At 37.1% G+C, this 19,046-nt stretch overlaps 1 protein-coding gene across 1 annotated transcript in view; it reads right to left on the bottom strand.

The window, feature by feature from the left end:
- Positions 1-2,786: 2,786 nt before the first annotated feature.
- Positions 2,787-19,046, bottom strand: part of abcc10 (ATP-binding cassette, sub-family C (CFTR/MRP), member 10) — a 55,860-nt gene continuing 39,600 nt past the window's right edge. The window contains exons 16-22 of the mRNA XM_028820162.2: positions 18,596-18,765; positions 16,442-16,602; positions 15,012-15,265; positions 13,411-13,556; positions 13,024-13,121; positions 11,699-11,811; positions 2,787-6,434 (exon numbers count right to left, since the gene is read on the bottom strand). Of these exons, the coding sequence (XP_028675995.1) occupies positions 6,299-6,434; positions 11,699-11,811; positions 13,024-13,121; positions 13,411-13,556; positions 15,012-15,265; positions 16,442-16,602; positions 18,596-18,765 (1,078 nt within the window). The 3' untranslated portion in view covers positions 2,787-6,298. The remainder of the gene's footprint in view (positions 6,435-11,698; positions 11,812-13,023; positions 13,122-13,410; positions 13,557-15,011; positions 15,266-16,441; positions 16,603-18,595; positions 18,766-19,046) is intronic.

The following is a 19,046-nucleotide window of genomic DNA, read 5'->3' as shown; positions in this document are numbered from 1 at the left end:
CCTCTCCCTGACACATCTGGATAAAAAAGACACATATGTCAGGATGCTATTCATAGACTTTAGCTCTACCTTCAACACAATCATCCCTAAAAAGCTGGTTGTAAAACTGAGCAGGTTGGGTCTGAACACCACCCTCTGCAATTGGATCCTGGACTTCTTGACAGAGAGGCCCCAGTCAGTTCGGATGGGCTGCAACACTTCCAGCATCATCACACTGAGCACTGGAGCACCGCAGGGCTGTGTGCTTAGTCCACTGCTCTTCACCCTGCTGACTCAGGACTGCACAGCCACGCACAACACCAACCACATCATCAAGTTTGCGGATGATACAACAGTGCTGGGATTGATAAGCAGGGATGATGAAACAGCATACAGGGATGAGGTGGAACAGCTGTCAAGCATGGTGTGAAGACAACAATCTATCTCTCAATGTCGACAAGACAAAAGAGATAATTGTGGACTTCAGAAAATCACGTCCTGCCCACATCCCACTCAGCATCAACGGTTTAGATGTGAAGACTGTTAGGAGTACCAAGTTCCTCGGTGTGCACATAACTGAGGAACTTACGTGGACACATAACACCTCATCACTAAACAAGAAAGCCCAGCAGAGACTACATTTCCTGAGGCGACTGAAGTGAGCAAGTCCTCCCCCTTCCATCCTCACCATGTTCTAAGAGGCACCATTGAGAGTGTTCTTACCAGCTGTATCACTGTCTGGTATGGCAACTGCAACATATCAGACCGCAAGCGCCTGCAAAGGATAGTGAAGACAGCAGAAAACATTATTGGGGTGCCTCTCCCTTCACTACAGGACATATTTTACAAACGCAGTGTACGCAAGGCCTGCAGCATTGTGCAGGACCCCTTACACCCCTCACATGGACTTTTCACACTTCTGCCATCCAAGAGAAGATACTGCAGCATCAAAGCCAGATCTGCCAGGCTGCAGGAGAGTTTTTACCCCCAAGCTGTTAGACTCCTTAACACCAGGCTGCTCCCTGGGACCTTCCACATGGCCTCAACCACCTCTAAAAACAGAACTTTTATACATTCTGGCCACTGTCCTGCAAAGACGAGTGTGCATGTAGAAAAGAACTGAAAATCTCCCAATGACCTTTAAGTATTTTGACACTCTTGTTATCCTTCTGCTGTGAAACATTCTGACTTGTCATTGTTTACACATTTCTTAAACAACTATTATCATACACTGATAATTTCTGTATTATCTATATCTATTATTTATTATTTATTTATTACATATCTTACACATCAATATTGCTGCTACTTCTTTGTCTTTGTCTTGTCTTTTCGCAATGTCTTGTCTTGTTTGTGTTTTAATTTTAACTTAAATTTTAATTTTAATTTAAATTTTAAATCTATTTTTAAATTATTATTTGCACGTCATGTTGTTACACTGTGGACCCTGAGCTTCGTAATTTCGTCCATCTGTATACTTGTACATGGTTGAGATGACAAAAAAATTCACTTTGACTTTTTGACTTTGAAAAACATTGAATAACACTGAGAAAACCTTGAACAACAGAGAAAACTAACAGTGAAATAGTTCGCGCTATAGCGCTACCAACCACTGGCTAAAAACACTTTTTTTTAATGAGTTTTAAGCACAGGGAAAAAAATGAACATTTGTAAAAATCCGTAATTTAATAAACCACCAAGAAAAGTAACATTGCAACCATGCACGCTATGAACCGATCGCTGTAAACAGAAGTGAAAATAAAATCAAGCCCAGTGCATTCTTTAACTGCCTTCTCTACCTTATGCGTCCAGCTCTCTCTCTCGGGCTGCTTGTGTGTGTGTGTGTCTCTCTCTCTCGCGCTGCCTGTGTGTGTGTGTGTCTCTCTCTCTCGCGCTGCCTGTGTGTGTGTGTGTCTCTCTCTCTCTCGCGCTGCCTGTGTGTGTGTATGTCTCTCTCTCTCGCGCTGCCTGTGTGTGTGTGTGTCTCTCTCTCGCGCTGCCTGTGTGTGTGTGTGTCTCTCTCTCTCGCGCTGCCTGTGTGTGTGTCTCTCTCTCGCGCTGCCTGTGTGTGTGTGTCGTGCTCTCTCACTCTCTCTCTCTTGCTCGCTGCACAGGAAATGCACAGGGAGAGACTGAACACGTACAAACTGAAAGTGAAACTGGCTTGTTCGTATACCGAGTGTGTGGTCGTGAACAGATGCAAAAGTTTGGCAAACTTTTTGGTCATAAACCGATTTGTACGTGTTCCAAGACGTTCGTGAACCGAGGTTCCACTGTATTTATAAAGCCGTGTCAGGGATGTGGATCTAAAAAAGAAAGGGAAACCACACTGGAACAGTAGCACTGCTTTGACGCTGGGTGCCACCAGTTTGCAAAATCGAGCGGAGAACTTGCGTACGCCAGTGTTGGAGCTACCGTGAAAATGTATGTGGCTTTACGCCAAGTTTAGGTTTAATACATCGCGCTTGAGTGTGTAAACGGGCTTATGCAACATTTTTGTGCATACGCACTGTTTATACATGAGGTCCCTGGTCCTTTTCAATAAAATTCCTTACTGTCTCCCTCTGAGTTAGTACAGCATTTGTATGCCTTGTGATGGATTGATTCCTACATTGTAGCTTATGTTACTGGGGAAGGCTCAGACTCCCCACAAAAGATGTCAGTTTCATAACATGCACTAATTAAAAAATAGCATCCTGTATAGAATCTAAGATTTAAGCTGCATTGTAGGTGTAATTACCCCTTTTTCACATGCTTCAAAATAAATAAATAGCCTCAAAGGAAAGCACACTATGCAAGCTGAGCATTCTGAGGTAAATGTTACAGTCGGTTTTAATTTTTGATCAAGAAAGAAATTCTGATACAACAAAAATTGAAAAATAACACAAAGAAATCCATAATAATGTCACATAAATATGATGTACTTCTAGTTAGACAGGACATCTCATATAACACAAATGTTATAAATAAAAAAATCTATTTCAATAGTCAGAGCTCTAAAGTTTACTGTTCTTGCCCTGTTGTAAACATTTCAGATTACATTTGATAATACACTTTTCAAAAGGTATCAAGACTTGTGATAAAAAATACAGTTTCTGTAAAGGTCAGTATTAAAATAAATAGTATACTGTAGTACAGATGAATTTTTTAAGGTTGATATTTCTTTCAAGCCAATAAAAAAAGCATTCAACTTCATCACATTAAATCCATAAATAAACCAAAAACAATCTTGATGTTTTACAGTACACAGCAAAAGGTGATGAAAAATTTTTATAGTGTCTTTTGTGAGAGGACACTTCCTCAAAGTGCTTTGGAAGTTTCAAGAGGAAACTGGATATACAATATGATCAATATCAGTTGCTAGAGTGGTCCACTTTAAAACATAAATAAATAAAAACAAGTTCATTAATAATATTCTACTTTATCTTACTGTCAGTTTATCATTAAACAAATTGGTACAGATTAAAGAAATTATGGATAAATACTAAATAGCATTTCTGCTACTTAAGCAAGCAATGGAACGTCTCCTGTCAGCAAAATAATATGCTACTTACTGTATAATTCACTATGCTTTTATTAGCACCCTCTCCGACCAAATAGCTATCAAGTCTATCCAACGTAAGATATTAAATTATGCAATTTTAGTAATAGAAGCAAAAAACACATCAACTCTGAAGGTCTAAACATAGCTCATTACTCGCTGCACGTGGTTTGTATAATACTGCGTCACGCCTACAAAGCTTTGGCTTAATCACTCTTAATCTGCAAGATCTTCTTTCAGAGTACCTCGGTTTTCTTTCTACATGCCAAAAACATGAATGTTGGATGAACTGTTCAGTATAAAAAGCGTGTGTGTGAATGTGTATGGATGCATATATCAATTTACCCTGGGATGGCCAGGTGCTTTAACCATTCCTGGCTCCTTCCCTGCAACATATGTTACTGGGCTCAGTCCCTACCAAGACCATGTATTTGAGTAAGCAGGTTCAGTAATGGAGTAAAACTTACGTTTAGCGTTTGTCCACCCAGACTATGAAGCTTTGTATGGTAGGTAATGAACAATAAGAACAACTTAATGAAAAACGGCATGTCTGCCTCAGGGATGAGAGGAAAAAAGCCTGCACCTATTAAGCTGTACATCATATATATTGATAGATGAGATAGAGAGAGAGATGTCTATATAGAGAGATATAGATATACCTAAATGATGTGTACATATGTATGTGTGTGTCTAATGGTTGACCAACTATTTCTGCAAAAGATTCAGCAGGGCTAAATCAGTAACAACTTCATTAAGTTACTCATTATGTAGCTCTCATTTAAATTCACAGAAAACCCCTTACAGGGTTAATCACATTTACATCTTTCAAAAATTTAACAACTTTTTTTTGTACATAGTTTAATAATTTAGGCCCTTTAACTGACCATTTAGTTAAAACTCCCTTAATATGCTTAAATTATGAACACCATGTGCTTTTTTTTAGTCTTAAGAATCTACTTACTGCTCCTGAAGTGCTTAAATTGTCATCTTTTTTGTATCATATGCCACGTTGTGTCATTTTGCATTTTTTCCACAAATTTGTCCACCCCTTTAAATTTCCTAAAATCCTTCACTTTATTTCCAAGAGTGTCTCATAACTGGATTATAGAAGAGTGCTCACACAAGGGCAAATGCTTCATACATGTCATCTTGCAAGCTGAGATTTTTTTTACTTTTTTAATAAACTAGGGGGCTCCCGCCCCCTGCTCGTTTCGCTTGCCAACTCCCAGGTTTGGTTTACTGGATATACAATTTAAAGAGATTGTTATTTTCATGGGAATTGTTACATATGTATTATTTTCACTTTTACTGTAAAACTTCAGTTAAAGCAATGTTTGGAATGAACTTTTCTTCAAGATTGCATTGAATTTTGATTCCGTGTTTGGATTTATATTGTGACATCGCAACGTATAACTTGCCCGTGACTGAATATCGTTTCTTTCTCTCTAATAAATAAACTGACTTTTTCGAATGTTTGTCCCTGTGATTTGTTAATTGTCATAACAAAAGTTATTCTAACAGGAAACTGTAAACGTTTTAATACGAATGGCATATCAAGATCTCCTTTTGTGTCTCATGTTACTCGTGGAATATGTACTATGTACTGTACATTACCTTTCTTGTCACCTGTTAAAATTTTACATGTTAGAATTGTTCAACCAATTTTTAATACAACTAATCTTGTTCTATTGCATAGTTCATCACTCATACATAAATTACGCAATAACATTCCACACAATCACCACCAACTACTTCAGCGTTGTCTATTGATACACATTTAATCAATTTGCCATGTAACCGATCAACAATTTTCACGTTAATTTGTTTGACTGCATCGTTTCTCACTGCCATATTTAGATGAATGGGTGATTCTAAACTAGATCTTCGTAAGTGTGTGTGTGTGTTCATAAGTAAGCCCTTTAATGGATTGGTGTCTGTCCAGGTTAAGTGCCAGAATGCACCTGATGACCATGGTCTTGTTTGAAAATAGTTGTAAGTAGGGCGTGTCTTGAAAGAATCTCATTGCAAAAGTCTTCATCTCGTGTTACTTGCTTCCAAAGGTTGTAAGTATGTCGTAACTTAAAAGAATCTCATGGTAAAAGTCTCCGTCTTACGGGACTTCCTTCCAAAAAGTCTCTTCCAAAAGTCATGTCTCATCCCAAGATTTTTTTATTATAGTAGAGAGATGTTGAAGACATCTGTCACGTGCCTCAAAGTCAATGATTTAAATTGATACCCTTTTGTTAATCTTCTAGAGCATTCCATTTGTAATTCTAATTCTGAATGCTTACCTCAAGAATTATTAATTAGTTACACTTCATGCAAAAATGCATCATATACTGTAAATAAACACTAAGGATATACAGTATTGTGCACATACAACTGGAAAAACTGAAATATCTAACCTGCAAGTCTATAAACCCCCATACTGGCTCTACAGCACAGCGAAATAATTTATTACTAAATAATAAATGAAAATATAAAGAAAATAATGAAGAACTTTGGCAAAACGTAGATTATTACAATGTACATGCTTCTTCTTCTTCTTACTGCTGAAAAGTGACGCAATTAACAATGGATAGCATGACACCTGTTCACACACCAAATCCTCTGATATCAGATTTGTAATATTACATGATGAGGCATGTAGTACATAGTTGAAAGATTTTCAGTACAAGAACATCCAGCTTTAACATTTTTAAAACACTGGTTAGTTTGCTATGAATATTCAGCATTTGAGTGCCAACTTCTAGCTCTCTTGAACTCCGTGGCTTGATCTTACCCTGTCTTGCTGTGAACAAGTTTATAAAAAAAGGAAGTCTCTTCTTGGCATAGGGCTGCCGGAGAATCAAATTCCACCACTTTCCCCAAATGCATCACTAGAACCTTATCATAATCCATAATAGTGTTAAGCCTAGAAAGCAAAAACACAGAAATTAAGACTCGTGCTTTGACTCTGTGATATACCACCTATTAATGCCTGAACTTAATCCAGAGTTTAACTGTTTTCAGCTTGCCATTCATATCAACAGTACAAACTTTCAAAGAAGGCAAATGTCTGTAAAGTAATGACTTTATGTCACATTTCTCTGTATGTGTGGCATTTTGTGTTGGATTTAGGTCTAATTAAATTAACACAATAAAGAATAAACAAACATAAAACTAATATAAAATATTAAGGAATACTGCACGTAATACTGGGTGATGCAATATTGCAGTGATTAGCACTGCTGCCTCATAGCTACCGAGACCTGGGTTCATTCCCTAACACCATTATCTTTTTGAGGAGTCTGCACTTTTTATCTTCACTGACAGAGGGCTGGGGGACCATCGTGAGGGAAAGACCAGGGGAACAGGGGAACAGCCCCCCTGGATTACAGCAGTGTCTCAGATTCCCACAGGGCTCCATGGGAGTTGGACTTTGGCACAGCTATGTTGGGTTCTGTGAGTGCTGCCAGGGAGAGAAGCAGAGCCCTACTTATGGCTTCCACCACACTGGGGAGTACTTCATGATAATGTGGATGGGACAGCTGAAGTGCTCCCAGGTGCAGCATAAAAGGGACCACCTCACTTCATTTGAAGAGCCAGAGTTGGGAGGGAGAGGACAACACTTGCCAGAGGAGGAGTGAAGGCGGAAGAAACGAAGAGAAGTGCCGAGTGTCTTATTATTGTACTTGTTGTGACTGTGCTTATTGCTGTGGGAAACTCTTGCTTGAAAAATGTCCCAAATAAAAAGCCTTTGTGTGTGCTGGAATTATGCCTTGGGTCTGTTTGTGTTGGGATTGGGAAGCTGGTTCCCCCCCACCCCCTGGTGGCCACAAGTGGAATAGTCAGCAGGAAATCCTGGCAGTCTGCAAGGCAGGGATCGGCTTTAAAAAATTTCTTGTGGCACTTGTTGCACTGGATTGCTCAGTCATTCTAAATATATGCATTTTAGGTTAACTTGTGACTGATTTATACACAACCCAGTTTTACTTTTATAAATTCTAGTAACCATTCTTTGCTAGACATTAAGGAAATATCATGGTTGCAAAAAAAACAAGCGCTAATCTTCACTGCACTTCATAGAAAGATTGTAGTGAACATTTATGGACTTCAAAGTAAACTTATCTATTGCACGTAGCTCTGAACAGATCTTCTGTGCAAGCTACTGAGAAGGGGCACAAAGTATTCATGACTGATGTAAACTACTCTAGCATTGCAATATCCATTTGAACTAAAGTCAGCTTGTCTTACAAAGAATGGGTACTAGGTAGAAGCCAACCTAACACTGCAAGGCAGGGCACATCCACACTCAATATCACCTGACCAATTTAAGTTAACCTAAGCCACCTTGCTCTGGGAGAAAATGCAAACAACACAGACAATAACAAGGCCCAGATTAATTTTACGCCCTTTCTCCTGAAGCTGTGAGGCAGCAGTTCAAACCATTGCAGCACCATACTGCCCAATGCAGCAGCAGCGAGATACAAAAAGGCAAACATTCATTGCCAGCTATAAACATACAAATCTCTTCTTTACCAGTTAATGTAAAGCAAAGCTTTATTATCATCTGTTTCTAGGTAACTGTATAGTGTTCCTCTCAACTAATATACAGTATATGGAAATTAGCTTTAACACAAAAGGACCATTTCTGCATTTGTAGCACCCTCTTAACACTTGCAAACAATGTAAGGAACTGAAGACTACTCTACAGATTAATACTCTAGATGTGTTTTTATTGCTATGCCAGGTAAGACTCTTGTTTCACACCAAGTTTAAAAAAGAAGGTGGGCTCCTGTTTCACATCAAAAGAAAGATACTGCATAGGCTCAAAAATGGACCTATTTGCAGTGCTAAATAGTTGCTTTAATTTCACACTGCCCTGTATAATACAAACTTAGTGTGCTAGACTTTAAAGAGATAGATAGATAGATAGATAGATAGATAGAAAAGGCACTATATTGTAGATGGATAGATAAAATCTGCCTTGTCATTAGACATGTAAGAAAAGTGAGTATAAACAAACCTCAAGATATACATTAAAATAATTATGGTATACAATTGTATAAATGCTGAGGAACTGTTTACAAAAGAATTAACTAAGTGAGCTGCTTAGTCTGCATGGAGGGAATCTAACTAATACATTTGTGGTTTATAGTCCAGCACCTCAGCCAGTAGGTGGCACTGCCTACCACACATTAACATCAAGAGTAGAATCTCTACTTTAATTTCATACAAAAAGAAATATTCATTGATGGCTTGTTGATAAGATTTTCCTTTAAATTACGTATGGCAGTGGATAAAATGTAGGGTACAATCCAAAATCTGAGTTTGGTAATTTCTATGAATAAAACTCTTTGCTTACTTTAGATCCCTTGTTAATAAGAACACAAATACTTTATTTTGATCTTATTTCTAAAAAAAAAACAAGGTATGTGATTAAAGATTAAAGCATAATAAAAAGATGAATGCTGTTTTAAGATACAGTTTTTCCTTGTCTACATACAGAAAATTGGAAATCACTACAAAAAGAACCATGTATTCAGGTTCATGTTTACTGTTGTAAAACAAGCTCTAGTTGCAGAATTGCTGGGTCTAAATAAAGATTTAAGTAAACAGAAATTAAGAGTGACATTATTGAAGTGTTTAAAAATATGAAAGAAATTAGTGGAGTAGCCCCAGACTGTTATTAAAAAAAATCTTTACCAAGAACTTGGAGACACAGTTGGAAACTTAAGGGCATACAAATATTATAGGTTTTTCTTCACACAAAGAACCATGGGATAAATTATAAAGTAGTGTGGTAAAGTGTAGGACTTCATAGACATATAAATCTGAACTTGATGGTATTTTCAAAGATGGACAAGCTTGTCAGACTAAATGGCTTGTTGTCATCAGAAGTTTTCTAATGTTCTATGATATTTTATGGTGCAAATGTTTCATAATGTACTTTTTTTGTCTTTGTTTTTGTCTTTGTTAGCCCTGTGCAGAACTTCCAATACCATATCACAAGGATAGCTGCATGACATGACATACAGTGCATCCAGAAAGTATTCACAGCGCATCACTTTTTCCACATTTTGTTATGTTACAGCCTTATTCCAAAATGGATTAAATTCATTTTTTTCCTCAGAATTCTACACACAACACCCCATAATGACAACGTGAAAAACGTTTACTTAAGATTTTTGCAAATTTATTAAAAATAAAAAAATTGAGAAAGCACATGTACGTAAGTATTCACAGCCTTTGCCATGAAGCTCAAAATTGAGCTCAGGTCCATCCTGTTTCCCCTGATCATCCTTGAGATGTTTCTGCAGCTTAACTGGAGTCCACTTGTGGTAAATTCAGTTGACTGGACATGATTTGGAAAGGCACACACCTGTCTATATAAGGTCCCACAGTTGACAGTTCATGTCAGAACACAAACCAAGCATGAAGTCAAAGGAATTGTCTGTAGACCTCCGAGACAGGATTGTCTCGAGGCACAAATCTGGGGAAGGTTACAGAAATATTTCTGCTGCTTTGAAGGTTCCAATGAGCACAGTGGCCTCCAACATCTGTAAGTGGAAGAAGTTTGAAACCACCAGGACCATTCCTAGAGCTGGCCAGCCATCTAAACTGAGCGATTGGGGGAGAAGGGCCTTAGTCAAGGAGGTGACCAAGAACCCGATGGTCACTCTGTCAGAGCTCCAGAGGTCCTCTGTGGAGAGAGGAGAACTTCCAGAAGGACAACCATCTCTGCAGCAATCTACCAATCAGGCCTGTATGGTAGAGTGGCCAGACGGAAGCCACTCTTTAGTAAAAGGCACATGGCAGCCTGCCTGGAGTTTGCCAAAAGGCACCTGAAGGACTCTCAGACCATTAGAAAGAAAATTCTCTGGTCTGATTAGACAAAGATTGAACTCTTTGGTATGAATGCCAGGCGTCACGTTTGGAGGAAACTAGGCACCGCTCATCACCAGGCCCAATACCATCCCTAGAGTGAAGCATGACGGTGGCAGCATCATGCTGTGGGGATGTTTTTCAGCGGCAGGGACTGGGAGACTAGTCAGGATAAAGGGAAAGATGACAGTAGTAATGTACAGAGACGTCGTGGATGAAAACCTGCTCCAGCGCACTCTTGACCTCAGACTAGGGCAACGGTTCATCTTTCAGCAGGACAACGACCCTCAGCACACAGCCAAGATATCAAAGGAGTGGCTTCAGGACAACTCTGTGAATGTCCTTGAGTGGCCCAGCCAGAACCCAGACATGAATCCGATTGAATATCTCTGGAGAGATCTTAAAATGGCTGTGCACCGACGCTTCCCATCCAACCTGATGGAGCTTGAGAGGTGCTGCAAAGAGGAATGGGCGAAACTGGCCAAGGATAGGTGTGCCAAGCTTGTGGCATCATATTCAAAAAGACTTGAGGCTGGAATTGCTGCCAAAGGTGCATCGACAAAGTATTGAGCAAAGGCTGTGAATACTTATGTACATGGGATTTCTCAGTTTTTTTATTTTTAATAAATTTGCAAAAACCTCAAATAAAATTTTTTCACATTGTCATTATGGGGTGTTGTGTGTAGAATTCTGAGGAAAAAAATGAATTTAATCCATTTTGGAATAAGGCTGCAACATAACAAAATGTGGAAAAAGTGATGCACTGTGAATACTTTCTGGATGCACTGTACATCTGCTCTGCCTTGTACAGTACAGTAAAGCTTCTGTGAAAATGAGCTACATCAGTAACAGCAGTCAGCTATTGCAGGTAATCTAAAGGAATTGAAGAAACAGATTGCTAATGACTTTCAGTAATGTTGCACATAAGAATTTTCATGAGGCATACATGAAACAAATATTACTTCCTGTTCTGTTTTGAGGCAGTTTTTTTTTTTATAAATTGTTCACATTATTGTACAAAAATGATAATCAATGTATGTCTAGCAGCACTATACACTATACGTAAAATGTGAACCTTAGAATAAGGCTTTATTTTCTAATGTGAAACAAAACAGAGTAAACTAACAATTTCTATTATAAAACTTGTATAAACACATGTTCTTTCAATTGTCATTCTTTTCCATGGCTTTTTCTGGAATTGTGTTATTTTTACATGTTTATGTATTATTTGAACATAAATACATTGCTCTGGTTTCAGATCAAAGCTGTAACATAAAAACAAATGTCAGATTCTGGCATTGTCCACTTTACCTGTGAGCAATTGTAAGAACTGTTTTCTCTTTGAATTTCTCCCGTATGGTATTCTGAAGAATTTTGTCTGTTTTCTGGTCCACACTGGCTGTGGCTTCATCAATGCATAAAATCTAAGATAAAAAAAAGGTTTATATAATTTCGGTTCTCCCACAATATCTATATGACATATAGCTTGGTTATCAAAACTTGTTATATGTATGTTAAAAAATGCAACAAAAATAACTACTTAGCAAGAAACGTAACACTTAGCCCACCTTACATTGAAAAACTGCTTTTTCCATTACTATCTATAATGCAACAAGTTATGTAAGGTTTTCTAATGGCAGACCTGGTTGGATGGAAAGGCTAGCTGACATTAAATTCATATCCATCAGAACGTACATGATCTGGTATTAAGAAGTAAAGTTCTGGAACTAATGCACAAGATAAACTGGATGCAATTATTTCCTAACTATATATAAGTAAAATACTTGGAAAGCAGCTTGTTATAACATGAATAGCTGTATCTGCACCATATTCTGTACCTCGTGGCAACCCTTTGCTTGGTGTAGCCATTGGCAGTGCTGCACGCAAGGTAGAGGCTGATTGGGAATTCAGCCAGGAGGTGCTGATAAATTCATCCTTGTAACCCAAAAATTGTGGGTTCACAGATGGTGACTGGTGATTTCACAGACAAATATCAGACTGGAAAACCAGGCAATAAGTCAACAATTTACCAAACGGACTTTGGATTCAACAAACAAAATCTTCACAATTCAAGTTTTGCTCTGAAGTCAATTAATAATACACTTAAGTTCAAATGGCAGACTCTCAATTAAATTGTAAATCAATATGAAGAAAATCTTTATTTTTCCTTCTCTAATATTCAAAAATCTCATAAGAAGAGATGCATCCACGACTATTTTTTCAATGTACAAGTAGCATGGCAATGCGTAATAAATTTATTTGCATTTTGTCATTGCACTGTCAAAGGAGGTAGCTTTTTTGGTATTTGAATTCTAATCTTAGACAGCATTAATATTTAGGTTACTCTTAAATAATACAAGGATATTTTATTTATTTATAAAATGTAATATTATATAACATACATTATAACAACAAATCACAAAAATGTGATCATTTTGGAATAGTACAGAAACAAAAAAGTACATTGAAGGGGGAAAAAGATTTTCAGTAAATGTCAAACATTTGAATATATTGTTTTGGTGGATTAATTCTTAAAAGGCAGTGGAAGAACTAAACTAAATAAAATAAAAGTATGAAAAAAGCAAAACCACCATTCTAAAATGGAACAATTTTCTTTCTTTGACTGGCATTCTCACCTTAGCTTGTGTCAGCAATGCTCGAGCCAAGCATACCAACTGTCGTTGCCCAACAGACAGAGTCTTTCCTCTCTCTCCCACTTCTGCACAAAGCCCACCTACAAGTATGGGAGTAGTTACAAACAAAAAGACGCTCATGCAAGTAAACACTGTGTAGCATCACAGAGCATTGCAAATTCTAATGACAAATAAATGCTGAAGCAAAAAGCAATACAATAGTGAAAATCCCCATTATCAACAATCCTAACCGGGTGAGAAAAATCTAAGAAAAAAACAAACGAAAGGTCATAAAATATGAAATACCATTATAACAAATGAAAGAGGGCAAAGATCGTAAATGAATTTTAGATTTTAGCTCAAGGAATCTCAGCTTTTTACTTTACTAACCCATTCTTGTAACGACATTTATTAGATGGCATTGTTCAAGTACACTGAATAGCTCGGCATCAGAATGATGACCCCATGGGTCCAGGTTTTCCCGAATGGTTCCACTAAACAGGAAAGGATCTTGTGGAATGATTGCAAGCTTTGACCTAAAAACTCAAAAGAAAGATAATAATTAGAAACCAAGGGACTAAATTTCATCCATCAGTAATAAATGCTTGCAGTGCAAATATGGTGCACAAAAAGGAAACAACAAAATAAGTAAAAACAACACATGGAGAAAAGACAGTATATGTTAAAATACTGCACTGTTATGGCAGCATATTGCAAGATGCAATGTGCTACATAGCTATAAAATCAGAATATCCTGTTCAAGACATAGTGTTATGGTAATTAAAATATGACCACAAATAAAAATATGCAGAAGAGAAATCAACTGAGTTAAGGATTACGCAAATGCAATTGTTATCTGAAACATTCATTTGTTACAGTCTTTTGTCGTTGCTTAACTTTGTTGTGTATTAGTTATATTTAACATAGTGATAATTGAATGACATAATTGATAACTGAATTGATAATGTCATTTAAGGAATGACTTGGTGACTTAAAAAGCAGCTTTTTTAAAATAGGCCATTGTTACTCTCCAACATTTTAGCAATGTGACCGTTGATATTTTTCTGTTAAATGCTCTAATCATCTATGATGGAAGGGGGGAGAATTGACGAGAGTGGGTGTGAAACTCTGTGAACGTGTCAGAGGCATTGTTTTAGTCTGTATAAGCTCCAAATATCATTACATTATATGAGCTCCTCCCACCAGGAAGAAAACCTGGACTGGAAGGTAGTTTTACAAAGGCAGTTTACGACTTAATCACCTGTTTATCGTTCCTTTCTTGTTTGTTTAAAATAGGAAGCAATACTTACATGCAGGAATGAAGTATGGGCTGGAATGGGAGCTGATCAGTGCTAAACTGAGGGAACTTCGGTCAGTACAACCTTGAACTACTACATCCCATTGTTCACGGACATAGAGTACATCAAGGAAGACAGACTAGTTTAAATTTAGAGTAGCAAACTCTCTGCCATTTTCTCTCCTGAGGAGAGGCCATCTCTCTCTGTCTCTATTTCTATCTCTACTCCTCAGCTGCTCCATTCATGGAGAAGGCCATTTCATTCAATGGCCATGCTGGACAATATTGTACCTGAGACCATTCAACATATTAAGACACAAACCCACCTAATAGTAGGCAAATTTGATACAACATGATTATTCAAATTGTATTATTTTACCAACACTCAGTTTACCCTATTTTGAGCAAAACTGGAAACTTAAGTTAATCTAAGCATGAATAAAAAAGTAATTTTCTCTCCTGCCTGTCCTGGTACTCTAATTGCCTGGGCCTACACATGTAAAAGAAAGGGGGAAGTGTTGAACTGCAATAGTAATCAACTCTGGTAGTGAGGTAAGAGTATGGGATTTGGGCCATTCTGTTATGGTGTACCCAATAAAGAGTATAAATGGGAGAACAGGGTCACCTTAAGACCCTACCACAACAAAACATATAGCCTTAGTAAGTCAAAAAATGAGGGATGAAAATTCCTTACCGCAGAACTTCCAGGTTGATGAGGCCAATGTTTATGTCATCAATAAGAATTTCTCCTCCGCTCAGCTCTACCATGCGAAACAGTGCCAGGAACATTGAAGATTTCCCAGAACCAGTTCTACCCACAATTCCAACCTTTGTTCCAGAATGAATGACCAGATCCACTCCGTCTAAGGCATTAGGTAAGCCAGGTCGATATATTAAAACTGCTCCATGGAACTCAATTTGTCCCTGCCTAGGCCACATGGGAACTGCCTAAACAAGAAAATAAATTTAGAAACAAATCACACAACTTTTATTATATGAGATGTAGAAAAACAAATTATCACTTCTTCCATTTTTACAACATGACTGACAAATTCCCCCGTGGGGGGGAAAAAGAGTTAGTTAGTTAGCTAGTTAGTTCATTCTCAGTTGGAATTGCAGAGAGCAAAATACTAATCCAGCAATAAAAACGTTAAGACATGAACCTGCCCTACATTTGACTCCATTCCTTTGTAGATCACAAAAGTAACACAAACATATCTGGTACATTTAAGATGCATTCAAACTGACGAAATGCTTTTACAAAGTGCAAAGAAACCAAAGTCCCAGTATAAAAGCCATATGTACATACACAGTGAGAACCTGTTAACCTCTTTGATTCAAACTTGATATGTCAGTATCGCAGACTCAGGAATTTAACCTCAAACAAACCATATAACCTGCTCATCTTCTAAAAGCAGAATTCTGTCTAACTTAAGACACAAGATCCATAAGACTGCAGCATTACTCTCTTTGCTGTTCTACTTTAAATTAATCTTGATGCCAAGTATATAACACAATTTCATATTCCTATCTGTCATGGAATCTAATATAATCTTTTGAGCAACTATTATACATGATGATTCATTTGCATTCAAATTTGATAATTTTTTTATTAGCTAATTGTAACTTTTGAGTAGTAAAATAGTAAGAGGTCACTGACTGTCATTGTGTATGACTAATCACTCACTTGTTTTCCTAGCCTGAAATGTTCTGTTTATTAGCAGTGTGGAGAGAGACAGTTGTGTGGACAGTAACTAGCAACAGAAAGGCTTCTGCCTAAATGAGACAAAGAAACACATTCATATGTCCTCACCATTCATACTAGAGCAGTTTAGTGTCCAAACAAGCTTGCATCACTAGACTAGACACCACACTTAATTGTCTACAAGTTTTCTTAATTTGTTATTCAACCAAAATTATAGGACTCAAGCATTGCTTTATGAAAAACCGGTGAATAAATCATTGTGTTGTATGATGACAAACATTTACTGTATCACTTGATAGTGTTATGCCAACTTAACTTATCTGATAAAAATAAAGAAAGTCAATCCCACATCAAATGGAAAAGTGAAACAACTTAGTCACTTCCTCACATTCCTGTCATTATTGCAATCTTGTATTTACCTTTAGGGTAGCTTCTTGTGGCTCAGTGGGAATATCAGTAGAATACTCTTCTGTCCGCTCCACACTCACCATCTGAGTCTCTGTCTGAGTGAAGCTGGATATAAGCCCAGAGAGTAGGTTTGTGACAGATAAGGCATATGATAGAGCCAGGCCTACCAGAGCTGTCAAAAATACAAGAGGGGACTGTCAAGATTGGTTGAGTAGAGGACCACCATTAAACAAAAAAGATCAATGCACTTTATTGTTAAGAGCAATACCAAAGAGAAATGTCCCCTAGTGCATGTTTTCAAATCTTGGTGTTTCTTTTGTCAGTTTATAAGGAGTAGGGTTGCACAGTATACCAGTACTGGAAAAATACAAAAAGCACAAATTTTAATACTGTACCGAACCAACATTTTGGAAATTTTGGTACCAAAAGTAAACGTCAGCTTTTCTGTCAGTCCTCTACAAATCCCCACCAACACTCCAGATATACTCGCTATTCAAAGCCTTGATGAAACAAAACAAATCTACATGCTTCGACATGACTAGAACTTCATGGGGGCCCCCATTTATTGCTTCAAAGTGATTGGTACTTTACCTGGGGACCTCTACCTAGAACCCGCCTTGCTTCGATTGATATAGACTGGATAAAGATGGAGGGTTTTGGAGTTATCTTTTATTTTGTGCTGGTTCTAAGATCAAAAAGCTGGTATTGATATCAGTCAAAATTTTACTACTGATCCACTACCTGCTATTGAATGAAATCATTGGATTTACGGGAAAATTTGTATTCTCCATTTATGCTATAGCCTACAAAATTAAACACCTGTTACTGTTCTGAAAGTCCAAAAAAAATTTAATAACATCAATCATTGTCACTTGACCAAATTAACTGGGCACTGAGCTACAGAAATCTAGTTGTAGTTTCACTCACCAATTATTCAGAGAATTCTTTTAGGACTTACAGAAATCTAAAGCATTAGCAAATGTTTCAGACCCCTAGATATAGCTTAGAAAATAAGAAGCTAAAAATGAAAATGATAAACTAAGGATCTGTCTCATCTAATTTCTGACCATATACTAAGTCTCACACTTAAGATAACATTAGATCATGGAAGAGATATTTCTAACTATTAGAACTTGTACTTTATGTACTTCATTGCATAGCAACACGCATCAAGCACAAACTTAAAGACACTGAGATAGATAGATAGATAGATAGACAGACAGACAGACCTTTATTTGTCCAGAAGGGGGAATTTAGCTTTTTACAGAAGCTCTTTAAATAAATAAATATATAAATAGACAGATAAGTAGATAAATATACACAGACACTTAGGACTGAACACATACCAGAATGACTATAAAACAACAAAATTAAAAACAGAAAAGAAAGGTTCTGACATGGCTGTCACAGTCCCAGTGAGGCATTATGTAGACTTGTTGCTGTTGGTATTAAGGGGATGTTTATTCAGTACAGAAGTGCTGTATGCATTTTTTCACAAAATATAGTGTAATAACCCAATAAAAATATGCTATATAGTCATTATGAATACTATCACTACTGTTGAAAACCGTCTGTGTGAGACATTGGGACAACCTAGCTCCTTAAGCAAAGGAGCTTGATGGTGTGAAATGTTCACACACATTTTGCAGTATGTTTAATATTTTCATGTCAGTTTAAGTGTTTAATGGCATAGTAAGTACATGTTAATGGTACAAATAAATAAATGTGGTAAATGTAAGTATTGCAGGAAAAAAAATGTAAGCATGTAACGGATTTGGGATATGAGCAATGTAATCGCAAGTTTAACCTAATAAATGAGACTTCTTAGTACAAGGAAGAAACCAAAAGAAAAACTAAAATAGTCTGTAGTCTTTCTTTTAAAAATTAAATGTTTCACAAAAGTAGATTTAATACTGAGGTTTCAAACAGTAACATGATAATGGCCAATATACCTTAGAAAATGTCAAAAAAAATAAGTCACAAATCAGTGAGTGACAAAATATTAACGTCAAATCTAAAACTACAACTGAAAGCAGGCTCAATTTTGATGAGAATATGATGTCAGTTATGTTTTAGTAAGATGCATATCAAGATATTATTTCAAACTACAATAGAAATCCATTAATTTTCAGCCACAAATATGATATACAGTTGCTACTGCTCACCTGGATCTACGGATTTCTTCTGATGTTGTATAACTGCAATCACAGAAATTGCAGTAACTACAGCAACACCCAACATCTGCAACCGAATATCCAACCACTGCATGGCTGCATTACTTGCAAACAGACAGCGCTGGTTGGCTTCCAGACGATTCTCATTTTCCTGCTCAAACCTGGAAGAACATGCAAATCACTATTACAGCATTTCTTAAACAGCTGTCAGATTAATTTTGGTAAAGATAAAGCTCTGGTTTTGATTGCATTGCCCCCAATTAAAATTGTACTTTTCAGTCCTCTAACAGGTCAGACTATATGTCTTTAAAACAAGACCAGTTGGCATAAAAATACTAAACTTCCTTAAGAATACAAACAAAAGACAAAGCGTAACACTTTACAGTATAATAGCTTTCATTAATAAATCTGTAACAATTGCTGAATAGTTTCAACTTCATAT

The sequence above is a fragment of the Erpetoichthys calabaricus genome, chromosome 15 (assembly GCF_900747795.2).
Source record: "Erpetoichthys calabaricus chromosome 15, fErpCal1.3, whole genome shotgun sequence".
Lineage (NCBI taxonomy): Eukaryota > Metazoa > Chordata > Cladistia > Polypteriformes > Polypteridae > Erpetoichthys > Erpetoichthys calabaricus.
Note: the sequence above shows the minus strand (reverse complement) of the source record. Positions and strands in the feature narration are given on the sequence as shown.